Raw genomic sequence first — 24,487 nt, 5'->3', positions numbered from 1 at the left:
TTTTGAGCGCTTATTGGGTACTAGAATTTGTAGTAAATATGAAGCACCTACCGTGCGCTTCTACCAAGTGCTTATGAACAAATGTGCAGCGCTTATTCTGCGCCAGATTTTTGCACGTATCTCATTTAAACGTGAGAGTGAAAGTGAACCTCCAGGCTCTGCCCGGGGGCCCAGGGTGGGGGCTCTGGCCGAAGAAAGAGGAGTGCACACCTGAGCAGGTGGGAGGAGGGGAGGCGGTGCCCTCTTCTCTTGGTGCACTGCAGACCCAGGGCGCCCTCGAATAGCAAGGGGCGTGGGAGGTCACTCTAAGGGGAAGATGCAGTGGCAGGCGAGGCGGAGAAGGTCCTGCTGACCCGGCTGCCCCCGGTCTGCGGGGAGGAGGGCGGGGCCAAACGGGTGGGCGGGACCAGTATTGTCCGCTCCGTGGGGCATGCCGGGAGCTCCGCCCCCAACATGGCGTCTCACTGACAGTTGGCTGCCGAGAGGCAGAGGCGGATCTTGCTCCTCAGGGCGGCGGCGGCGGCGGTGGCGGCGGGGCCAGGGTCTCCGGGGCCAGGGGTGGGAGGATGGCGGCTCGGACCTCCTAGGGCGGAGCTCCACGGGCGAGGCGGCGAGCGGGGTGCTGCAGGCGGGCGCGGCGGCTGCTGCCATGGACTGGTGATCGCGGCGGCTACTGCTCGCGTCTCCCCTGGCCGGGCGGCTGCTCCTCACCGCCAACCCCTCAGCCGGGGCCATGGGCTCGTCGGCGGCCGCGGCGGCTGCGGCGGCGGCGGCCGCGGACTCGGCGCAGTGGCTCTCGGTGAAGGAGGAGACCATCTTCCTGCACGACGGGCTGATCCGGGTCACCGACCTGGCCGAGCTGCCCAGCGAGATTCTCGGGGCCCCGGAGGCCGCCGACACCGACTTGGAGGTGAGCGAGGCTGCCCCCGGCCTCCGCCATCAGATTAGCCCACCCGCGCCGCATTCCCGGGGTCGGGCCCTCTCATCTCCGCTTCACCCCGACCCCGAGGCCCACGAAGGCTGCCCCAGCAGGTGTGTGTGGGCGCCGGGCAGGCAGGTGCGGGCCGCGCCGCGAGTCTGCAGACCACCCGCCTCCCTCCCTCCTCGGGGCCTCAATCCCCGCCGGGGATTTCATTTGTGGGTTCATTTTGAACGTTCCGACTACCAACATTTTATTAGACCATCACCCGGCACAGCCTTGAAGCCCCGGAGGAGCCGCCGCCGCCTCCCGGGCCCGGTCTCCCTTCCCCCACGGACCCCTTGGACGCACTTACAGGGCACACCCAGGCTGCTTAGCTTTGGGGACATTTTAATTTTAACGCTCTACACCCCCCCCCCCACCTCGTCATTCCCTAGTGCTGTGCGTGTGTGTGTGTATGTGCGCGTGTGTGTTTTGTTTGTTTTTCTCGGGAGAAGGTAGTGGCAGCTGCCGGTCCGCGATGGGCAATCCAGCAACTACTCCGTGTCGTGCCTCGGATTGACACGGGGCCTTTGTCAGGGAAGCGGGCAGTGTGGACAGCGAGGGGGATGCTACAGCGGCCCTCGGTGCGCTATCCGCAAGGGTCACGGGCGTTTTAGGCCGCAAGGCCTTTTTATGAGCTCGGGGGTCGCGGAGAAGCCCAGGCTTAGGAGCCGTGGCAGGTGCAAAAGCAAATCTCAGCAATTGTGCCGCTGGGTTTGGGGGCAGAAGGAAACCAAATATGCTGGATGGATGGGAACTTTCCACCGACTTCTCTTGGTTTCGTGTTTGCCCAGGGGTGGCAGTACCGGCAGGATCGGTTCATCGAGGCACTGCTCCCCCTCCACTTTGTGGGGTGACATTTTGATGTGTAGGTAGCATGGGGTGTCACGAAATTCTTGTTGTCGCAAGGAGGACTCTCTGGGGTAGGGCGCAGAGAGGATGGCTTGTCTACTGGCTATAAACGGAATGCGAGGAATCTTTTGTGTTATGCGGTTTTGCGGGCACTTTGGCTTTCAGCACAACGAACATTTATAGAAATGGATTAAAACCCATTTCTATGTGTTTCTGGAAACGGCAGTGATGGGATCCCGTTGGCGGAGACATTTGGACGTGTCTGAGATGCGAATACGTTCCTCTGTATTTTTGTGTCTGGATTTGAAGTTGAAGTTGCGGCTGCGGCATTCCCATTGTGAACTCTTAATGACTTATTTTACAGTCTGGCCACCAAAAAATAAGGCATGTGCAAATTGATAGGGAATTCTGAACATGGAATCATAGTTTTATTATGTCTCATTTGGGCCTTTTCTATAAAAAGCAAGGTGTGTCTGAGTGTCTTATATGCTTAAAAACTCAAGGGGCATTATGCTATGATGGTGGAATCTTTTGATATAATTGGTTCTCTTGTATGTGAAATGAGGAAGGCAGATGCTCTTTGTTCCTTAGAGACAAAGTTCACAGATCCAAAATTTCTATACGTATGTAATTTATTTATTATTAAAAAGTGTAGGATTAGTTAAAAATACCTGAGCTGTTAAGCTGGCTTTCCTAAGATGTTTACTGTACAAATGTACTGAGTAGTTGTCAGGTATTTCCACAGATGAATGATTTAATAGAAAGAATCTCTCTGGCCTGGAAGATTTTTTAAAAACTTAAAAAAAATTTTTATGGTCTGACCTCTCAGAAACCAATATGTATACGGGTGATAACATTTCTGAATGTAGTCAGAACTTTTTTCATTTCTTTCCATATGTTATACAGGCAACATAGTATCAGGAGAAATAGCTAAGAATGTTTTTGTGGCTGTTAGGTTTGTGTTTTGCATATTTAATGATAATAATATTGAGTAAGTGTATCCTATGTGTCAGGCATTGTTTTACTAAATTCTCCAAGGGATCCTGGTTTAAAAAAGAGTGGGGAGGGATCCTGGTAGCTAAATATTGTTACCTGTTGTAACAGTTGTAAATATTGTACCCATGTACAGGTAAGGCAAGTAAAGTACAGAGCAGGTATGCAACTTGCTCAAGATCACACATAGTTGGAGAAGAGAGCCTGGACTTTAACCCAGGTCTGTTTGGCCTCAAACATATCTGCTCCTAATCATAATATTCCACTACCTTCATGCATGTATGATACTCATATTTGTAATTGTTTTAAGTTTAATAACTGGGTAAAGATAGGGTAATAAACAGGTATCTTTATTTCCTTTCTAGTGACTTACTCTTTTTACATCTGAGGAAGATTAGAGGTTCATCAACTTTTTAAAAACTAACTTTTGAAATGCTACTACCCCTGTGAGGCTCTTCCAAGCCTCTCCTTCCACTGGACATCTGGGTGAAAGTGACCAATTTTTACAGGATTTTATAGTTATATAGAATCTTTCAGTTAACAATTTTGGATTAAGAAAGATGAGACTCAAACTGAGGTGACTAATTTATGATTGGCAACCTTAATGCGTAAGACTGCACTAGCTGCAATAGAGTCTCAGAATTTTAGAGCAAGGAGGAACCTTGGAGATACTTGTTTCCCTCATTTTAGAGAAAAGTTATCTGAGATCAGGAGAGGTTTTGGCTTGGTAGCATAGCTAGTTATGGCAGGACAAGTGACTAGACCCTGGCTTTCCTGGCTTTGAATTCCAGTGTTCTTTTCGCTATGTAAGTGCTGCTCAAAGATAAATGTGAATCCGAAAAAAGAACCCATCCTAAGAGGTAGATCAGCGTTAACTTAGCATTTTAATTTAAGCAATAGCAGAGGATTGGAATTAAAAATTTTCTTCTCAGTGAATTTCAAAGGGAAGGTTTTTTTGTTTGTCTTTCAGTCAATAGTGTTTAATCAACAAATTCATTAACAAGTGTTTGTGGAATTCAGAGGTGAGCTGAGCCCACTGTCGTGGGTGTTGGGGACATAGCAGGGGATAAAATAAAATCCTTGTTCTTAAAAAAGCTTTTTTTTTAGTGGGGGATATAGATGATAACAAATTGTCAAATATAGGACATGTGAATAATATGTCAAATGATAAGTGCTATGGAGAAAAGTATAGCTGGGTAAGAGGGATGGAGAGTAATGGTGTGGGGAAGGGTCTGTTTTACATACAGTGGACCGGAAAGGAAAGACCAGGATGGCATTTGAGACCTGAAAGAAATGAGAGTGTACCATATGGCTACTGGGGGGAGCACATCCCAGACAGGACAGCAAGAGCCAAGTCCCTGAGAGGGAAGCAACCTTAGCATCCTTAGTGTGGAGCTCTGAGCCCAGTAAGCAAAGGGGGAAAGGAGAGTGAGTGATAGGAGATGGAGGCCAGGTCTGCAGATCAAGTAGGGCCTTGTAGGTAAGGACTTTGAATCTACTTGAGCAGATTAAAGATGCAGAGTGAAGCTCTTTCTTGGCCTTTGAAATAGCTATCTGTGTTTAATTTTATGTTTTTGGCAAAAAGTGAAAGCATGCAGGAAATTAGTTTTTAAGTGTTGAAATAAATATAAATTCAAGAGAAATAAAAAAGCAATAGCTCAAAAATGACAAATATTATTGAATTTTGCATTACATTTCATAGACTATTAGTCTTTTTAAAATTAAGGTAATTTACAAGAAAAAAGCATTAGTTTCTTTGTGGAAGTTCCAAAAGAATTCAGCTTCCTGTCTCATTTTTCTTTACAAATTCCAGGTGGGGACAGGCGTCATACATCTGGATGTTGATAGAGAAGCTAATTGACTTGCTCAAGGTGGCCAAGATATTTTTTACTCCATAGTTTAGATTAATTTTGAACCCAAGCATTTTCGTTAGTGTTTCTCATCTTTCATTGTGTTTGTTTATAAGGACCCCCCACCACCCGCCCCATTCAAAGACTTGAACATGTATGTTCATGGAAGCTTTATCTGTGTTTGCCAAAAACTGGAAATAATCAAAATGTCCATCAACAAGTGAATGGATAAACAGGTGTGGTACATCCGTATAATGGAATACTAAGCAATAGAAATGAATGAGTTGTTGACACTGACAACTTGGATTTATGCTGAGTGGAAGAACCCAGTCATACAAGAGTGCATACTGTAAGATTCCATTTATATGATGTTCTAGGAAGTGTAAACTAATCTGTAGTTATGGAAAGCATCTGCTTTCCATAGACGATAACAAATTGTCAAATATAGGACATGTGAATAATATGTCAAATGATAAGTGCTATGGAGAAACGTATAGCTGGCTAAGAGGGATGGAGAGTAATGGTGTGGGGAAGGGCTCTGTTTTACATACAGTGGACTGGAAAGGAAAGACCAGGATGGCATTTGAGACCTGAAAGAAATGAGAGTGTACCATATGGCTACTGGGGGGAGCACATCCCAGACGGAGGACAGCAAGAGCCAAGTCCCTGAGAGGGAAGCATCCTTAGCATCCTTAGTGTGGGGCTCTGAGCCCAGTAAGCAAAGGGGGAAAGGAGAGTGAGTGATAGGAGATGGAGGCCAGGTCTGCAGATCAAGTAGGGCCTTGCCAGTGGCTGCCTGGGGATGAAGGCAGGCAGGAAGGGTTGGGAGAAAGGATTACAGAGGTGCATGAGGAAACTTTTGGGGTGATGGCAATGTTCCCTATTTTGATTGTGGTGATGGTTTCATGTTGTATGTATACATACGTTGAAACTCCTGAAATTGTACACTTTAAATATGTGTAGTTTATTGTATGCCAGTTATAGTTCAGTAAAACAAAACCCGCAGAAGCCCAGAATGCTTTACTGATGTGAAAAAGGCTCAATAGGTCTTTGGGTTTGTTTTTTGTTTTTAATCATGTAAGGGAAGGAACCTTTAGGTTTGGAGGTGATCAGCTTAAATAGTCAAGGCTTTGAATACTTATGTTACACTTAAGTGAAAGCTTTGAGGTGATATTTAAATTCATAAATGTTTATCTGTTCTCCTAGGAGGATACTACCACCTGTTTATCCTTTGGTCAGAATTCTTTGGAAAGTGTTTAGGTACTTTTAGAGAATTCCAGATTCTAAATTTGGAAGAGTTAATGAATAAATGAATAAACTGCCTCTGTTCACTAACAGAATTAATTATCAGGTAATTAATGAGCACTAGAATAAGAGTCGCTGAATCTTGGTACAGTGTTCTGTGACCTCAGCAAATGGCTCAAAATTTCTCAGGTGAAAGAATATAAAAAAAGAATGTATATATGTTTATAACTGAGTCACTCTGCTGTCCAGCAGAAATTAGCACAACATGGTAAATCAACTATTCTTCAATAAAAAAAAAAAAAGGAAAAAAAAAGTTCTCGGGTATGACTGGCTAGCTGTAAAGTTAGGATGAAGTATTTGAAGACTGTGGGAGGCAGTATTGCCTAGAGGTTAAAGTCAGGTTTAAAGAGTCAGACTGGGATTGAAACTCTAGCTCTGCCCGTGACCTTGGGCAAGTTCAATTACCTTTAATAATCCCTGGTTTCTTCCACTGCAACTTCTTTGTCATCATTGTCACCACCTCTACCACCACGAGGACAACAGTGTCAGCATATTGCATGCCAGGCTCTGTGCTAAGCACTTCCCACCCGTTATCTCATTTAATCCTCACTGCAACTTCATGAGGTTGGTACTATTGTCATCTTTATTTTACAAATAAGGAAGCCATGGCACAGAAGTGAAGTTGATGAAGGTCATACGGTTACTAGTAAAGCTGAGGCTGAAATAGATCTGTCTGATTCCAGCCCAGGGTCGAGGCTTCAAAACCATTGTTAGACTGCCTAGTCATCTGTAAGAGGGGGATAATAATAGGGTTAACGTAAGAATTAGTTAAGGATGGTTGTGATTATGTACTTACAGTGTATGAACTCTCTTTGGAAGGTGCTGTGTTGCTGAGAAGTTATTTTACGTATATTCAGTTAGCTGCCCAGTGTATATGAAAGCAAAACTATCCCATCAACAAATTTTTTTTCCTAGTAGTGAATAGTGGAGATAGTGCTTTTTTGGTGTGATCCCTTTGGAATTTTCTTCCTTCCCAGTTTGTTTGGAATCTGGCTGGCAGATGAGATAATAGTCTTCATTTCAGTTTTCCTCCAATTGTATGCCTAGGGTCTTGCTAAATAAATCAGTTTTGATTATTATCTGTCTTCTTGGCTTCCATATTGGCTGCCATAAAATACCACCTGTTGGCCAGGGCTACTGGGGGGATTGTCATGCACCTGTTCTTTCCTAAGTCATATAAGGTACCTGTGGTGATAATTATGAAAGGACTGTCAGTTCCTGAAGGTGCCCCATGCTTTCTCCTCCCTCCACCCCTCTTTCTGGCTTGTTTTACAGTGGTGATGGTGGGGTGAACACAAGGAGTGTAGTCTGCTTTGCAAGATGTTTAGTCAATAGTTGTAGACAAATGTAAATAACAGCAGGTGATCAACTATGGGACAAATGCATAATTACTTCAGAAGGAGAGAAGACTGCAGAAATTGTATCACTATTACTTTGATGCTGCATTGTTAACATTTTTATGTATTCATTAAGTTCTTTAAAAACCAATACATAAATACATTCTTATAAAAAAATGCAGGTTAAACTGAAGTTCCTTTTGACTACCATCACTAGTCCTGTTTCCATCTACTCCCCACCCTGGTTAAATCAATGATAAATTTTTTTGGTATATTCTTCAAGACCATTGTTGAATGTGTATGTTTATGTGTGTGGTGTGGTGTGGTGTGTGTGTGTGTGTGTGTGTGTGTACATAACACTTTTTATTTTTTCTTTTTTGCGTAATAGATTTGATTCTAGGGACTTCCCTGGTGGTCCAGTGGTTGAGACTTTGCCTTCCAATGCAGGGGGTGTGGGTTCAGTCTCTCGTTGGGGAGCTAGGATCCCACATGCCTTGCGGCCAAAAAAACAAAACATAAAACAGAAGTCATATTGTAACAGATTCAATTAAGACTTTAAAAATGGTCCACATCAAAAAAAAAAAAGATTTGATGCTAGACATATCATTCTATAACTTGCTTCTTAGATTCAATGATATGTTTTGATTTTTCTATGTCTCCACATATAGATCTATTGCAATTTTTTAAGTGCTGTACAAGACTCCGGAAATACCATAGCTTATTTAGCCATTCTCCTACTGATGAGTGTGTTAGTTTCCTGTTGCAATGCTAACACACTATTACAAACTTAGTGGCTTAACACAACACAAACTTATTCTCTTACATTTCTGGAGATCAGAAGTCCTAAATGAGTCACATTGGGTTAAAGTCAGGTGTTGGCAGATCTGGTTCCTTCCGGAGGCTCTAGGGGAGAATGCATTCCCTTGCCTCTTTCACAGCTTCTAGTGGCCACCTGTATTCCTTGGCTTGTGGCTCCTTCCTCGAACCTTTAAAGTATATCACCCTCGTCTCTGATCTGTCATCATGTCATTTTCTCCTCTCACTGATTCCTCTTGCATGCCTTTTACAAGGACCCTTGTGATTACATTTAGAGCCCACCCGGATAATCCAGGGTAATCTCCGCATCTCAGGATCCTTAATTTCATCACATCTGCAAAGTCCCTTTTGCCATCTAAGGTCACATTCACAGGTTCCAGGGATTAGGATGTGGACATCTTGGCAAGGGGGTGTGGTGGTTATTATTCAGCTTACCACGATGGTTATTTTTGTTGTTTGAAATTCAGTTTTTCACTATTAAAAATGGTCCTTCAGTGCACATCCTTGCATGCCTGTTTGTGCATATGTGGGAGTATTTCTCTAGAGCAGATCCTGAGAAGTAGAATTGCTGAGTCATAGGTGACCATTTTACATTTGAAGAGGCACTGCCAAATTGCTCTCCACAGTGGCTTACACCAATTCATACTCCCAAGTAACAGTGCTTGATAGGACCTCTTTCCCTCACACCCTCATAGAGACCATTTTAGAACTTATGGATTTGCTTAAATTTATCATTTGCTTAAGTCAATGGCTTTCACTCCAAAAGATCAGTCCAATAGATATAGTTGGGTACCTGGACCTGCATGCCAAATCATGCTCAGCTGAAAGAAGCCAGGGTTTTCTGTTATTGCTGCCTGGCTGTTATCACTTCACTTCAGAGGACTTCTCTTGTGGCTTGATCGCCTTCGCCTCCTGGCATGTACTCATGTTAGTCAGTAATCCAGTTAATACAGACTATGTCCATATATAGGCAGGAGAGAACAACAACTTTGTATTCTGATGGTCTGGGGATGCTGCCAGAGGCCAGCAGAGCCAGGGAGCTGCCCACCCTGGGAAGAGATGCACTGGCCCCTGAAGTGTGTTCAGAGTGCATAGCATTTGTTAGGCAGACTATCTGGACTCAGATTGTCTTAAAATTTTCTCTCTTATATGCCAGTATAAGGAGTAATTCTATGTTTTTCTGACCTATATAGAAAATAATTGATAGTTCATTATATATATATATATATATATTTTTGCGGTACGCGGGCCTCTTACTGTTGTGGCCTCTCCCGTTGCGGAGCACAGGCTCCAGACGCACAGGCTCAGTGGCTGTGGCTCACGGGCCCAGCTGCTCCGCAGCATGTGGGATCTTCCTGGATTGGGGCACGAACCCGTGTCCCCTGCATCGGCAGGCGGACTCTCAACCACTGTGCCACCAGGGAAGCCCAGTTCATTATATTTTTATGCTGTCAGAACTTTTTTGATTATAAAGAAGTAACACATGGATGTTGTAGAAAATGGAGAAAGCACTAAAGGTGTAAAAGAGAAAAGAAATATCCTTTGATTGCATTATCCAGAAATAGCCATATTAACTAATTTTTTTACTATTTCCTTTTTAAATTCACATTTATATATATTATTATAAATAAACCCAAAAGATTTTTAGTGTTTGGAGTGTCATTTTCTTCTTTTTCTTTTTTGCAGTGTTATTTTCTTGATAAAGTTTGGTAAATTACAAATTTGTGGTAATTATTAAAGTGTGTTTCAATCAACTATACTTCAATAAAAAATTTTTTTAAAAATTTAAAAGCAGGGACTTCCCTGGTGGCGCAGTGGTTAAGAATCTGCCTACCAATGCAGGGGACACGGGTTCAAGCCCTGGTCCAGGAAGATCCCACATGCCGCGGAGCAACTAAGCCCGTGAGCCACAACTGCTGAACCTGCGCTCTAGAGCCCGCGAGCCACAACTACTGAAACCCACTCACCTAGAGCCCAAGCTCCGCAACAAGAGAAGCCACTGCAATGAGAAGCCTGCACACTGCAACGAAGAGTAGCCCCCCGCTTGCTGCAACTAGAGAAAGCCCACATGCAGCAGCGAAAACCCAACACAGTCAAAAATAAATAAATAAATGAAAATTTAAAAAAAAATTAAAAGCAACAACAACAATAACAACAAAAAAGTGTGTTCTTGCAACCTGTTATTATTGGCAGTTTATAATTAAAAAGGATTTTTATAGTGCTGTTATAATTCCCCTCCCAATAATGTTGAATATTTGTGTGGAGCTTTGAGTTTATGAAGTGCTATTAAGCATAGTTGTAGAATAATTAATTAATGTTCCATGATGGGACACTTTGAAGTGGACACAACTTGAATCCCTGGTGTTTCTACTGAAACCTGCAGTCGGCTGAATTACCAGGTCAGAGCACAACGTGTAGCAATTTTAGATTAACAACAAAGAGATACATAATTTGCGAACTATTTTATGCAAATTGTAGGTTTAGCAACACTAATAACTACAGATGTGTGGTTCAAGTAGTGGTTTTATACCAAACAAAATATTAACATTCAGCTTGTATTTGTAATGGATCTTTTCTGTGTTTACTGTATTTTCTTTGAGCTCTGTGGTTTGCTTTACTGATTTCAAATGAACCAAGTCTCATATAAAAGATTACAGCTATTTACAGGACAGACTAGAAAATCTGGACCTCCTATTTCTATTGATATATTTGCTTTTCTTACTCCTGAAATAGAATCATTAAGAATGTTAAAGGAGAATCTATCAACATATTTTCGTCAAAACAGTGGCCTATAATAGAATAATTACCTTCTTTATTTCTTGATACTGATTCCTTCCTGATCATCCAGTTGTGGTGTGGCTGAAAGACAACTTACTGGTTTGTTTAATCTAGAAAGGAGCAAAATGGGTGGTGGAAAGGTAAAAATACATTTGGGGAACTTTGGAGGGAGAATTTTTTTGGATGAGCTTATAATAAAAGTTTGCTTTCCGTCAGGGATTCTGAACCTGAATAGAATTCAGGGCGGTCTGTGAACTTGGATGGGAAAAATTATATGTTTATTTACACATACCTTTAGCTAGAATGCAGCATTTCCTTCTATTATGAATGTAGTCAACAAACTCTAGTAGTATTGGCAGTACCTGTGACCTTGTAACCAGTAGAAATCATAGATATTTTCATATCATATTACATTTGTTGAACATATCTTGAAATACTGTTTATGCTCATCTCACCACCACTTAGAAATTATGGCAAGTATTAGATCTTGTTATTCAGTGTACTAATAGTGAAGTTCCTATGTTGATATCACAAATTTGTTTCTTAAAGTATTTTGGTACCTGTATTTTAGTATACTGTAATTGGTTTCTTATAATTCTGTGTATTTTGTTTTATGCATTTAAAAATGTAACTGGAGAAGGGTTGGTAAGCATCACCAAACTTGTGAAGGTTAGAGGCCCCTGAGATAGACTCTCTTTCTGCCAGCATCTCTCCCTTTTTTGGTCGAAGTTTGCTGACGACTAGCATAGTTTGCAATTGTTTGAAAGAAAAGTGAACCACATTTTGGAAAATCCCTTCTGTGGTAGAATATGTTATTCTTCTACAGTTTTTCCCATTATCTACTAACTGTAAGCTATTAGCGAATAATAATTTTCTTGGGTAATCTGATCTTTGCCCATTTGCTAAATGTGGTATCATTAACCAGGAAACTATTTTTCTTAAGAAAATTAAATACTTGCTAAAAAGTGACAAACAGTTCTTTTGAAATAGAACAATTTTTTGTTCACCAAATATTTTGGTTTTTTCCCCCTGGTCAACTGAAACTATGGGAATAAAAATTCATCAACATACTTTATATTGGTATCTTATACTGCTAATAATGAACCGTTTTAAACAGGTGGCCTCAAGCAGTAACAGTTGGTATCCCAGGAGAACATTATTTTTCACGTTCGAAATTCATTTTGCTTTCATCTTCTCCATAGAGTACTGTTATGTAATTTTGGTTTCATTTATTGTTCAAATTGTTATTTTATGCTTGAATTGTCAAAGTTTAGCAGTTTTACTTAAGTAGCCACAAGAACTGTGCTGTCCAGTGGGTAGCTACTACCCACATGTGGCTGTTGAGCCCTCGAAATGTGGCTCGTCAGAAGTGAAGTGTGCTGAAAGTGTAAAAGACACATCAGATTTTGAAGACTTCACACAAAAAGGATGTAAAATATATCCCTAATAATATTTAAATGGATTAAATGTTGAAATGGTAATATTTTGGATATGATGGGTTAAATATGTTATTTAAATTAAAATATACTAAAATTAATTTCATCTATTTCTTTTTACCTTTTTAAATGTGGCTACTGGAAAATATTAATTTCCATATGTGTTTCACCTATTTCCATATGTGTTTCACCTATTTCTGTTGGCCAGTGCTTCTGTATACGGAGGGCAGCAAGCTATGGTCCTCATGGTCATATCCAGCTGTCTGTTTTTGTAAATAAAGTTTAATTGGAACATAACCAGTACATTCATTTACATATTATCTGCCTTCATGCTACAATGCAGAATTGAGTATTTGTGACAGAGACCTTATGACCAGCAAGCCTTCCAGGGGCTTCCATATATACTATTTTCATTTCATCTTTTCAGTGGCTCCATGAGGCAGTAGAGGAGATATTTATTATTTTAGAAAAAAAGGCTTAGAGAAGCAAAATGATTTGTACAAGGTCATATAATTAGGACTCTTTCATTTCTGAGTGATTTTCCACTATACCTCTGCTTTAGGTTGCACTTGATCTTATTAACCTATTGTCTCTGAGACAGTAGTTAATGGCAGCTATTTTAAATAAGAACTACGCAGCCCAATCTACACGTGGCTGCCAGAGTAATCTTCCTAAAGCAGTTATGTTACTTTCTTGCTCAAATCTTCAGTGGCTTCCCATTTCCTGCAAAATAAGATAATAATTCAACGTAGCTATGCTTTGGCTCCATCTACCTTTCTAGTCTTATATCATTAATCCTTGCCCACCCCCCCCACCTTTCCCCATGTTTTACAAACTCACCACATTTACTCCTACAACCTTGGTTTAAGGGGTTCCATTGCCCTGGGGTACCCCATCTCCACCTTTGGAACACTACCCTTTATCCTTCATGTGGCAGATCAAATGCCACTCCTCAATGAAATTTTCATGATGCCTACAGTTAGCAGCAGTCATACTCTCTTCTGTATCTCCATAACACTGCCTTATATATATTAAAGTTATTTATTTGCATCTTGATCACCCTTACTATATTATAAGCTCTTTGAGAACAGCCATTTCATATTGTATGTTGAGTACCTACTAATATAGTAGGAGCTCCAACTTTGGATGTTGATTGAACTGAATGTTAAAAGGGGCATTTAAAATGTGTGAAAGAGTGTGATTTAATGAATAATATCATAAGTTGAGGACATAGGTGAGGAAAAATTCATTAATAGAGAATAAGAATAGATAGTTATTTTTGGTGAACTAAAAGTAGTTCAGGTGAGACTTTAGGAATTTTAATAATTGCAGTTATGCTTTGCATTTTAGATACGAAGAGAGAACACATCCCAACAGTTGTCGTAAATGTTGTTAATGCTTGAATGTGGATAATATGGGGTTAAGACCTTTGATTTTGTGTAGAGCATAATGAATTTTGCGTAGAGAATGATGGATTCCCAATAGATTTCTGAAAACCGCTAGATTAGAGGGAGTCAATTGAAAATACCTGATTTTGCTCATCATTCGAAAAATCTTAATGAATTGGAATGAATTTTTGTTTAACTTAGTTGTTCTACAGTTAGGTAGTGAACTTGAGCACTGTTGTGTATATTTGGAACATTTTCATGTAGAGATTTTTTTTTTCAGGGCTTTCAGTCAGCTGTGTCCATTTACCAGCTTTTATTGAGTGGCAGTGTCTTAAGGACTGAACTGTCACAAAAGTTATAGGATTTAGCATAATCTAGTTACTGATTAGCATAATAAGGCTTGTAGTCATAATTTAAAACATTACAAAATGCTTAAAATTTTAAAAATTAAAATGTTAGAATTTTAGAAAATTTGCAAAATGTAAAAACAGTATAAAGAAGAAAATAATATTACCACCTAGAGATGAGTTTAGTTTATATTTTAATGTGTTTCCCTTCAGACTTTTTTCTATGCATGTACACTTACACTTCTGTCTCATGTACCAGAGAATATAATTTTAAATACCTGCATAGATATTAAAGTCTGCATGGTATTTCATTATATGGATGTTCAATGATTTATTTACCCATTCCTCTATTGTCGGATATTTAGTCAATTCTGTTGAAAAGTTTTTAAACTTAGGGAAGTGGTTTTATAAATAGTGAGATTCTTCTCTTTAAGTATGCTACGACACACATGTATGACCATCTAGGTTTATTTACCATAAGTTAGAATGAGAAACTTCAGAACTGTGCCATAACTGTATAAATTGATAGGATTGTTTCACTGTTTAATTGTACATTTTTATATGCATAATCAAGTTCATATTTCTGATCATGTAAGTAATACATAAATTACATGTGAAGTCTGTGGATTCATTAGGTGCTTTATTAAAAATTTTAGAAAAGCAACACATGGTTCAAAATTCTTAAGGTTCAAAAGGGAGTTCAGGGAAAACTCTACTTCTGCAGGAGAGAGTGGTTCCCCCCAGAGGTATTTAATGCACATAGAAGCTGATGCATAGCAGATATCTCTGGACTTCAGCTCCCACTACACCCACCCTCCTTCCCTTCACTCCACTACAGCCGTCTTGGCCTCCTGGTGTTCATCACAGGTCAGGCTGGCGGGTCCCAAGGGCTCCCTTCTTCAGGGCCGTTGTTCTTCCCTTTGGATGAAATTAGGTTCCATAGGGCAACAATCCACAAAGGTGATAGAGGTGGTACTTCTGAGAATATTAGAGTATGAAAAACTTAGAAACTTAACATATTAGAAAACAAAAATAGCCATATTACCAAGGGTGGCTTTAACTCTGATAGCAGACCAGTGGGAAAACTTTGAAACAACTGAAACAATGAATCTTTTCAAACAGATACGAACAGTTACATATGTGTAGCACAGTTCCAGAGAGTACAGATAGAAACCGTACTTTGAGTACCACCCGTGGCAAAGGAGACAGGACTTTTTAGTTCAAAGGTTCTCTGGTTGCAAGACTGTGTGGTAATTCCACATAATTGGGACATACAGCGTTACCCAGAACTAGAACGGTTCTCCCCAAATTCTGATCTACAGATTCACCTTTCTCTAAGTAGTTCTGTTTGGTGCTAAAATGTCACCCTTCCTGCTACTAGAGTCAAACAGTCACTTACATGATAAGCAACTATATATTTATCTTGCACAGGACTGGTTTTTAAATCTGTATAAAGTACTATATTTTATGGCTCTTTCTTTGCCTGTTGCTTTTAGAATGAATGTTAATATGTGGGACCGTACAGAATATCGGATTTAAAGAAGGGTGGTATATTGAGTCAGTGACAGATCTGGGACTTCTAAATGCAGGAGTCTTTAGGGCATGTGTTGACACAGAGGGCGAGCCCAGTGGTTCAGCCTTTAGGCTTCGGCATTGACACACATATCTAGCCAACTTTTGATCACCTGTCAAAACTTCCATTTCTTGGTTATATTTTAATCTTTTTTTTCATGACTTAGATTTAATTATTACTACGTCCAGTTTATAGAAACTGATTTGTTTGTAGGAGAGTTGCACCCCACCCTGAATGCTCCCAAATAAAAGCTGTGGTAGTTGCTGTTTATCCCTCTTACTCGGCTACATCTCCTCACTTTCGGTATCTGCCTCCCAGTTAAATTCTTATTCCTTTTCTCTGAGCTTATTCTTCCCTCTTCTTATTGCCTGTCCTCTTTTAGTCACTCCATTGAGGTGACAGAAGTGGCTGTCATTAGGTCGTTTATTTGCTGGTCACATCACATCTTCAGCATTCAGAATCATAGAATTTGTGGGGCTGAAAAGGATCTTGAGATTATTTAATACAGCTTTTTTTTCAGAAGACACTGAGTTCCTTTAGCCTATTGTGGTCATTTACTAAGAGTTAGGAGACTTTGGAAAATTAAATAGGTTGTATATAGAGCAATGCTACTCTAAGTGTAGGCCACATACCATGAACTTTCATCCGTAACAAAAAAGTAAGTACAGAAATTGAGAGTAAGCACTTAGAAACTTCATAACAGATTGCTAGACTAGTTTTATATCTGTTGAACGTAATAAAACTTGGGACTTGAATTTTGTGTCTTTTTTCACTTTTTTGGAGGTGCTAATTGATTTTATTGTATTTTACAAAACTTTTGTTCTACAATGGATTGGGAAAAACCAATCCTCCACCCAAGACAGTTTAAGAAGCACTGATATAGAATATCTAACACAATGTTTGGCATATAATACGCTCTCAAAAACTAATAGCTTCCTTGTTTCTTAAAAGTTTGCATTTATTTTGGGTGAGGAAGCTAGAGATCTGAGTAGTAGATAAATGAAACATTACAGAAATGGGGTGATTAAAATCGACACTGCTTGTTTTCAAATACAAGCCACTCGGTTTTTTCCTTTTTAAACAGCCTATGCTTTGAAGAGAGATTTATACACAGTAGAACTGTAATATATATTTGCACTGATTCTTGGAGATACTTTATAACATTTAATGTGCTACTAAATCCTTAGCTCAGCAAGGGTGAAGGAACTTAAACTCTTTGGTAGCTAGTCATATCCATAAATATTTGAGTACATCATTATGCAGTATGCATATATCAATATTATCTCCTTGGATAAGGGAAGGAAAAGATCTAGTGAGAAGCACTGGGGCTTCTGTCAGTTTTCTCATGTCATTCAGCTTTTGGAAAGTACATAGTTGTAATATTTTTTGGCATTCCCATTTTGAAGCAATTTAATACCACATATAATAGCCCTTATATTTTTAGCAATCCTTGGCTACTTTTTGAAATTAGTCTCGTCCTGATTTTTTAATTGAGTTAAATTGTAGTTAAACTTACATATGACACAGTAAATATAGACTATCAAAGGCTCTTAGCTTACTGTGGTTTACAGGTTTGAGGGACATTTTTTGTATTACTCAAGATCGTGAAACTGCCACTCCCTATTTAAGGATAAAGAAAGGTCAGTGACTGAGCTAAGTGACTCTCCTCAAATGTCACCCCTTTAAAAATTCTGTTTGTAACCAATAATCCTTAGAAATGAATCCCTTTGATTTATGCAACTTCATTTTGGCAAATTTAAAAAACTATTTGAATGTTAAGAAACCTGAAAGGATTGCTTTTTGCTTGGCAATACCATCCACCTCCATATGATACCATACACATAATGTAATAGGACAAATCTTTATCCATATAATGGAATGGAATGACACATTAAAAAAATCCTATTTGGGCTTCCCTGGTGGCGCAGTGGTTGAGAGTCCGCATGCCGATGCAGGGGACACGGCTTCATGCCCCGGTCCGGGAGGATCCCGCATGCCGCGGAGCGGCTGGGCCCGTGGGCCATGGCCGCTGAGCCTCCGCGTCCGGAGCCTGTGCTCCGCAACGGGAGAGGCCACAACAGTGAGAGGCCCGCGTACCGCAAAAAAAAAAAAAAAAAAAAAAAAAAAAAAATCCTATTTGGAACATCCTTAATCTTATGCTGATTTAAATGTAGAATAAATATTTGGTCTGTAGGGCATATCACATATTTTCGTTTTGAGCCTCGTTTTTATTTGGACAAGGCTTACTTTTTGGTTATTTCATGTCTTAAAAAAATTAATTTTTAATTGTTTTAAATTGAAGTATAGTTGATGTACAGTATTTTATACAGGTGTACAATATAGTGATTCACAATTTTTAAAGGTCATAGTCCATTTATATTTACAAAATATTGGCTATATTCCCCATATTGTACAGTATACCCTTGTAGCTTATTTTATACATAATAGTTTGTACCTACTAATCCCCTACCCCTATTTTGCCCCTTCCCCTTCCCCACTGGGAACCACAGTTTGTCCTCTATATCTGTGTGTCTGCTTCTGTTTTGTTATATTCATTAGTTTGTTGTATTTTTTTAGATTCCACATATAAGTGATATCATACGGTATTTGTCTTTCTCTGTCTGACTTATTTCACTTAGCATAATACCCTCCAAGTCCATCCATGTTGCTGCAAATGGCAAAATTTCATTCTTTTTTTAAAATCAAATTCTTTTTTTAAAGATTTATTTAAAAAAATTATTTTAATTAATTAATTAATTAATTTATTGGGCTGCCTCGGGTCTTAGTTGTGGCATGTGGGATCTTTCATTGCGGCAAGTGGGCTCTTCATTGTGGCGCACGGGCTTCTTTCTAGTTGCGGTACGTGGGCTTAGTTGCCCTGACCAGGGATTGAACCCTGCATTGGAAGGTGGATTTTTAACCACTGGACTACCAGGGAAGTGCCTCAAATTCTTAACATCAGTGGTGCTTGAGACTGAGCTAGGATTTGAAATAACCAGCATATACCATGTTTGAGAGTAGTTTTGAAGTGATGACTTAAAACAATTTGAGATTTGAAGTGTCACTCCCTGGTTTTAGTAGGAGCATTTGAATAACACATCCAGGTTTTCCTCTCTTTCTGTTTCTTTTAGGAGTCAGGCTGAAGAACTTCAGAAGAAGAACCAGTATTATTAATCCTGTCGAGCACATATTACATTTTGGCAAATTTGGCTGATGAGATTAAAATTACCCTTCACATTTTAAAGGTTATAGTTCTATAATGTCATTAGCAAGCAGGTAGATCTTAGGGGGATAGGAAATGAATGTTTCTTTTAGCCTAACTTTTCAAAGTCAAGGTTTAGAATTTATTTTGGCATTTTGCTTTGATGCATGAAAAGATCTGGTTGTAGTTTCTTAAAATAACTAAATTTATCTCTGTTCAGCAGTCATGTTGAAACTCAAGGAAGAGCCACATTTTGGAAAATATGAAAGACAAATAAGAAACTAGAACTCTTTTAGTGGTATATGTTCTTCTGTGAGAGAGCTGATAAACACTAAATAGTCTATAATATAGACTAATATATATAATAGGCTACTCTTCATTGCGGCGTGCGGGCTTCTCATTGCAGTGGCTTCTCGTTGTGGAGCACGGACTCTAGGCACGCGGGCTTCAGTAGTTGTGGCACGTAGGCTCAGTAGTTGTGGCTCGCGGGCTCTAGAGTGCAGGCTCAGTAGTTGTCGTGCATGGGCTTAGTTGCTCCGCGGCATGTGGGATCTTCCTGGACCAGGGCTTGAACACGTGTCCCCTGCCTTGGCAGGCGGATTCTTAACCACTGTGCCACCAGGGAAGTCCCTCCGTTTTTTTTCTTTTAATATTTATTTACTTATTTGGCTGCATCAGGTCTCAGTTGCAGCACGTGGGATCTTTGTTGCAGCATGCAGGGTCTTTCGGTGTGGCATGCAGGCTCTTCATTACAGTGCGCGGGCTCAGTAGTTGTGGCAAGTGGGCTCTAGAGCGTGTGAGCTCAGTAGTTGCAGCATATGGGTTTAGTTGCTCCACGGCATGTGGGATCTTAGTTGCCTGACCAGGGATCGAACCTGCGCCCCCTGCATTAGAAGGCAGATTCTTAACCACTGGACCATCAGGGAAATCCCTAGATTCTTATTTATCGAGTTGTGTTCTTGGATATTAAGGAAAGACTTTGGCTAGTAGTTTATGTTTCTCTAGCAAGGAACTGTCGAAGGATTTTTGGGTCTTGATTTCAAGATGTTAAATGTTCTGAAAGAGTGAGTTTTTCTCCCCCTTTCTTAGATCATAACCCATCCTGTTTAAATTTCAAAACATAGTTCAAAAGCTTTGGAACTTTGAATGTATTTCTTACCATTAAAGTGAATCTAAATGAATTTTGTTTTGAGAATTTTATAAACCTACCTTGAGATAACGGGGAATAGATGGGGATTCTTGCTTTAAATCATAGTTTGGCAGCTCAGAGATGTCGGATGATCTTTACCATTTCCTCTTATCCTTTCATCAGAGTTTCTCATTGTTATCCTATCGTATTTATTTGAATGGATGCAAGTGAATAGCAGAAAGAAATCAAGAAGTGAAAGACCAGCTTGAATATAGCCTTATCATAAGGTGTAGTTTCTGTGCATATAGAAACTATATATTTCTATACCATCAAGAAAACAAAAATATCATCCTCATCAACTTTACAAAGTAAAATCTACTCTCAAAAGCTTGTTTACAAGCTTTTCCTATTTTATGTAGTCTAATATTCAGTGAGTGACAGTAATTCATTCATCTAACATAGTAAGTGTTTTCGTTGGATGTTTCTGTTCCAGCCCTACGATTTTTAGGCTTTTCCATAGGCTTGCTAGCCTCCTATTATTCCTAGGCCGGCAAGGATTGTACCTAGTGATCTTATTTTGGATTATTCTTTTTCTTTTTCTTTTTAAGGGACCTCATGTGGCCAAAACTAAACAGGTGTCTTATGTTTATTGGTGATTTTCTTATTTCTAAGTCATATTGAAACTATGACATATTTTAAGTTTCCTGATATATTTTAAGAGCTAGCCATTCTGTAAAATAAAAAACAAAAACCTACTTAGTGGGAAATTTCTCAGTTTCCCCATAACTGCATGTACATTTGTGAATGAGAGCCCCTCAGCCTACTTACTATCCACAGTGTGGTATGTTTGCTGAATATTTGTTAAATTGAACTAAAGCACCAATATATGATAGAGAATGGGCATATTAGACATGTACCTTATTTAGTCACATTTCTGAAAGGTAGCCAGCTATGGGTCATTCTGTCTTTGTTTTAAAGGCTAGGAAACTGAGGAACGGGAAGATGAGTGACTGACATACCTTGGATTAGACTTTTTGCCTCTTAAACACAGTAAGTGTGTCTTCTCTGTTAAGCTGTGTTACTGAGTAAGTATATATGATGGCCTTGGTAATGAAATCTTTCTTGTGAGTTGGCACAATTTAAGTCAGGCAATATAGCATAAAAAATATGTAAAAGTATTCTGTTATGATCTTTCATGATTTATCTGTAGCTTTTGAAAAAATAATTTATTTATTTTATTTATTTATTTTTGGCTGCATTGGGTCTTTCGTTGCTGCACACAGGCTTTCTCTAGTTGCGGTGAGTGGGGTCTACCCTTTGTTGTGGTACACTGTCTTCTCATTGTGGTGGCTTCTGTCGTTGCGGAGCACGGGCTCTAGGCACGCAGGCTTCAGTAGTTGTGGCGCACGGGCTTAGTCGCAGGCTCTAGAGCACAGGCTCAGTAGTTGTGGTGCACGGGCTTAGTTGCTCCGCGGCATGTGGGATTCTCCCGGACCAGGGCTCAAACCCATGTCCCCTGCATTGGCAGGCGGATTCTTAACCACTGCGCCACCAGGGAAACCCCTATCTGTAGCTTTAACAGGGAAAAAACCAACTAAACCTGCTGAATTAAAAACTTTCACATTTTGGACTTCCCTGGTGGTCCAGTGGTTAAGACTCCATGCTTCCATCTCTGGTTGGGGAACTAAGATTCCGCATGCTGTGCGATGCAGCAAAACAAAAAACTTTCACTTTTACCCCTTTGTCTAGAAATTTCTAGGTATTGAAGCATGAGATTCATTTGTATCCATCAGTTTGTCACTATGAATAGTCGATAGATCTAAAAGTCTCCAGAGTTGTCTTTGTTGGGGTACCTGCTTAAATAGTCCTCTTTCCTAAACCCCTCACCTGTTTTTTTGTTTATTTGTTTTTACTATTAAAAGATTCTATAAATTGGTTACCTAGAGGAGAGCTCCGTGGCATTGTGAGCCATATTCTGAGATAGCAGAAGGAGGGCCAGCTGTACACCCTTATCTGTGTCCTGGCAGACACTAAACAAACTCCACCCTGGCGTATTTGGTGAGAAGTGATAGTGTGTCAGAGCTGATGATGACCTCTGGCCTCTCCTTGCACTGGGGACCTCTGTTCTCACAGGAAGCTTGATTTACTTTGGAAACAAAGAGATTTGAGTTCTTTGTAAACACTGATAAAGTGAGGCAGGAGGGCTGTGCAAGGGCTGGCTACTTGATGCACCTACACAGAAAGCTGGGTTCAGATCATTTAGATCTGCAAGGTATAGAAAATAAACTCTTACCTGAATTGAACTGATGACTAGAACAGGAAACGAGGTGGCTGATAAATGAAGGTGATGATTTATGCAGCCATTCACACTCCATTGGATTTCTGACACAGGATGGAGCTTTTAGGAGACTGACAGGCCCTTAATGTATTGGGTTGGCCAAAAAGGTCGTTCGGGTTTTTCCGGAAAAACCCGAACGACCTTTTTGGCCAACCCAATAGATTGAACCACAACTTAGTATTTGGTTCCAACTGACTGAGCTAGTCATGTTAGCCCGAAGAGCTGATCCAGCCCTCTCACTGAAAGGTCTAATAACCAGGAGAGCAGAGGGTGGTGTGATGTGTGGCCAAAGTATTGGCATCATAAATCAGAGCTGATTGCATGTGGACGTAAAAACTGAGGGTGTGTCTTGCTGACAGCCTTAAACTTTTAAAATTGGATTATTTTTTTATGATGAAATAAAGTCGTATTCACTTGAGGGATGCTGTAAAGATGTTTGATTCTTTTGAAGCCTAGAAAAATGAATCCATCCAAGAACACTAAAGCATAAAGTTTATTAGATAAAAATATACTGAGAGATTGGGGAGGGCCTCTTCATTGGCTTCATATCCTTAATAAAGAAAAACAAAATAGACACTTTAAACCTCTAAGAAGCAAAGTCTGGAATTTGCATTAGACTGCTTAGAAGCTTAGGAGAGTATGACAGTATTGCTTCCTAAGTCAGTGAAATCAAAACAAGAAAAGTTACACAAAATAATAATTTTTTCTAATAACATATGCTGTTTCCTCAGAAATGATTATTACCTTCCTCCTTTCAGCATGTTGTGAGAATGGCATGTTTATTTTGGGTTTTGAGTCTAAAAAGACATTTGATACCAAAATTAAAAGTGCTGTATATTTATTACCAATAGCCTTTCCCCCCAAATAGAAAAATTTTGAAATATAAAATAATTTGAGGTATTCTCAACATTATTGCTTTTCTAGAATTAAGTAGGTTTCTTTAGTCAATTCGTTTTTCTCCTTTGCACTCAGACCTTGCCAAAAATAAAATCTTCCTACACTTGCTCATCCAGTTTTACTCCATAACATTCCAGGCACTGTTTCTAGGAAAAGGTTGAAATTAAGAATAATGTATTTCCTGCTGACCATCCTGTTGGTACTGCCTCAGCTGAAGTCTGCGCCAATTTCTTTTGCCATCTGTTCTCAGCATGGATAAGTTGAGATTCATGCAACGAGAGAGAGAAGCAAAACTAAATGTTTTATCTGACTTGTCCCCAAGAAGCATGCCTTATCTTTGACAGTTAGAGTCTTCACTGGAGAATAACTTGACATGGAAATATCATGCAACAAATTTTTTAAAATTTAATTTTATTTTTTTATTTTGGCCACGCCGTGCAGCATGCGGGATCTTAGCATGCGGGATCTTAATTCCCTGACCAGGGATCGAACCCATGTTCCCTGCATTGGGAGCACGGAGTCATAGCCACTGGACTGCCAGGGAAGTCCCAACAAATTAATAAAAAAATTTAAAAATTTTTTGGCTGTGTTGGGTCTTTGTTGCTGCGCACAGGCTTTCTCTAGTTGCGGCAAGCGGGGGCTACTCTTCGTTGCGGTGCACGGGCTTCTCATTGTGGTGGCTTCTCTTGTTGCTTTAGTAGTTGTGGCACCTGGGCTCAGTAGTTGTGGCTGCAGAGCTCTAGAGTGCAGGCTCAATAGTTGTGGCGCACGGACTTAGTTGCTCTACGGCATGTGGGATCTTCCCGGACCAGGGCTTGAGCCCATGTCCCCTGCATTGGCAGGCGGATTCTTAATCACTGCGCCACCAGGGAAACCCAATCTAGTTCATTTCTTAATATCAAAGCAATCATAACTTGGTGCTGCAGTGATCTGAATAAATAAAAGATAAAGTTTTTCTACTTCAATTAGAATGCTTGGTCTTTAAAAACATTCAACCTTTATGTTCACTGTACTCCACTGTTTTATCTCTGTGGTTTGTCCAAACTAAGAAGTGAGCTGTTTCTGCTCAAGCCTGGGGCAAGGACTTGGCAGAGCCAATGAAGTGACAGCCTGAAGAAGCTCAAGCAGGGAATTCTGTGTATTGTACACGTCATCCATATAAATGGAATGTGTTTATAGTTCATATGGCAAGCAATTGGCATGAGAGCGAACACAGCTTGGGCCAACATACTGTCCTTATGTTCTAAATCAGCAATTCTTGACACCTGCCGTGGGGCCTCCTCTC

The 24,487-nt window shown here is 40.2% G+C and overlaps 1 protein-coding gene across 6 annotated transcripts in view; it reads left to right on the top strand.

Moving 5' to 3' along the window:
- The first annotated feature begins 546 nt into the window (after positions 1 to 546).
- Positions 547 to 24,487, top strand: part of HECTD4 (HECT domain E3 ubiquitin protein ligase 4) — a 190,556-nt gene continuing 166,615 nt past the window's right edge. For all 6 annotated transcript variants that reach the window (XR_013831213.1, XM_079942071.1, XM_079942069.1 and 3 more), the window contains exon 1: positions 547 to 910. Coding sequence is in view for 5 of the 6 variants with exons in the window: in XM_079942071.1 (XP_079798197.1) it covers positions 734 to 910 (177 nt within the window). In the remaining variant the exon portion in view is untranslated. The remainder of the gene's footprint in view (positions 911 to 24,487) is intronic.

Source organism: Stenella coeruleoalba, assembly GCF_951394435.1.
Source record: "Stenella coeruleoalba genome assembly, chromosome: 14".
Taxonomy (NCBI): Eukaryota; Metazoa; Chordata; class Mammalia; order Artiodactyla; family Delphinidae; genus Stenella; species Stenella coeruleoalba.
This window is presented reverse-complemented; position numbering and strand designations above follow the sequence as displayed.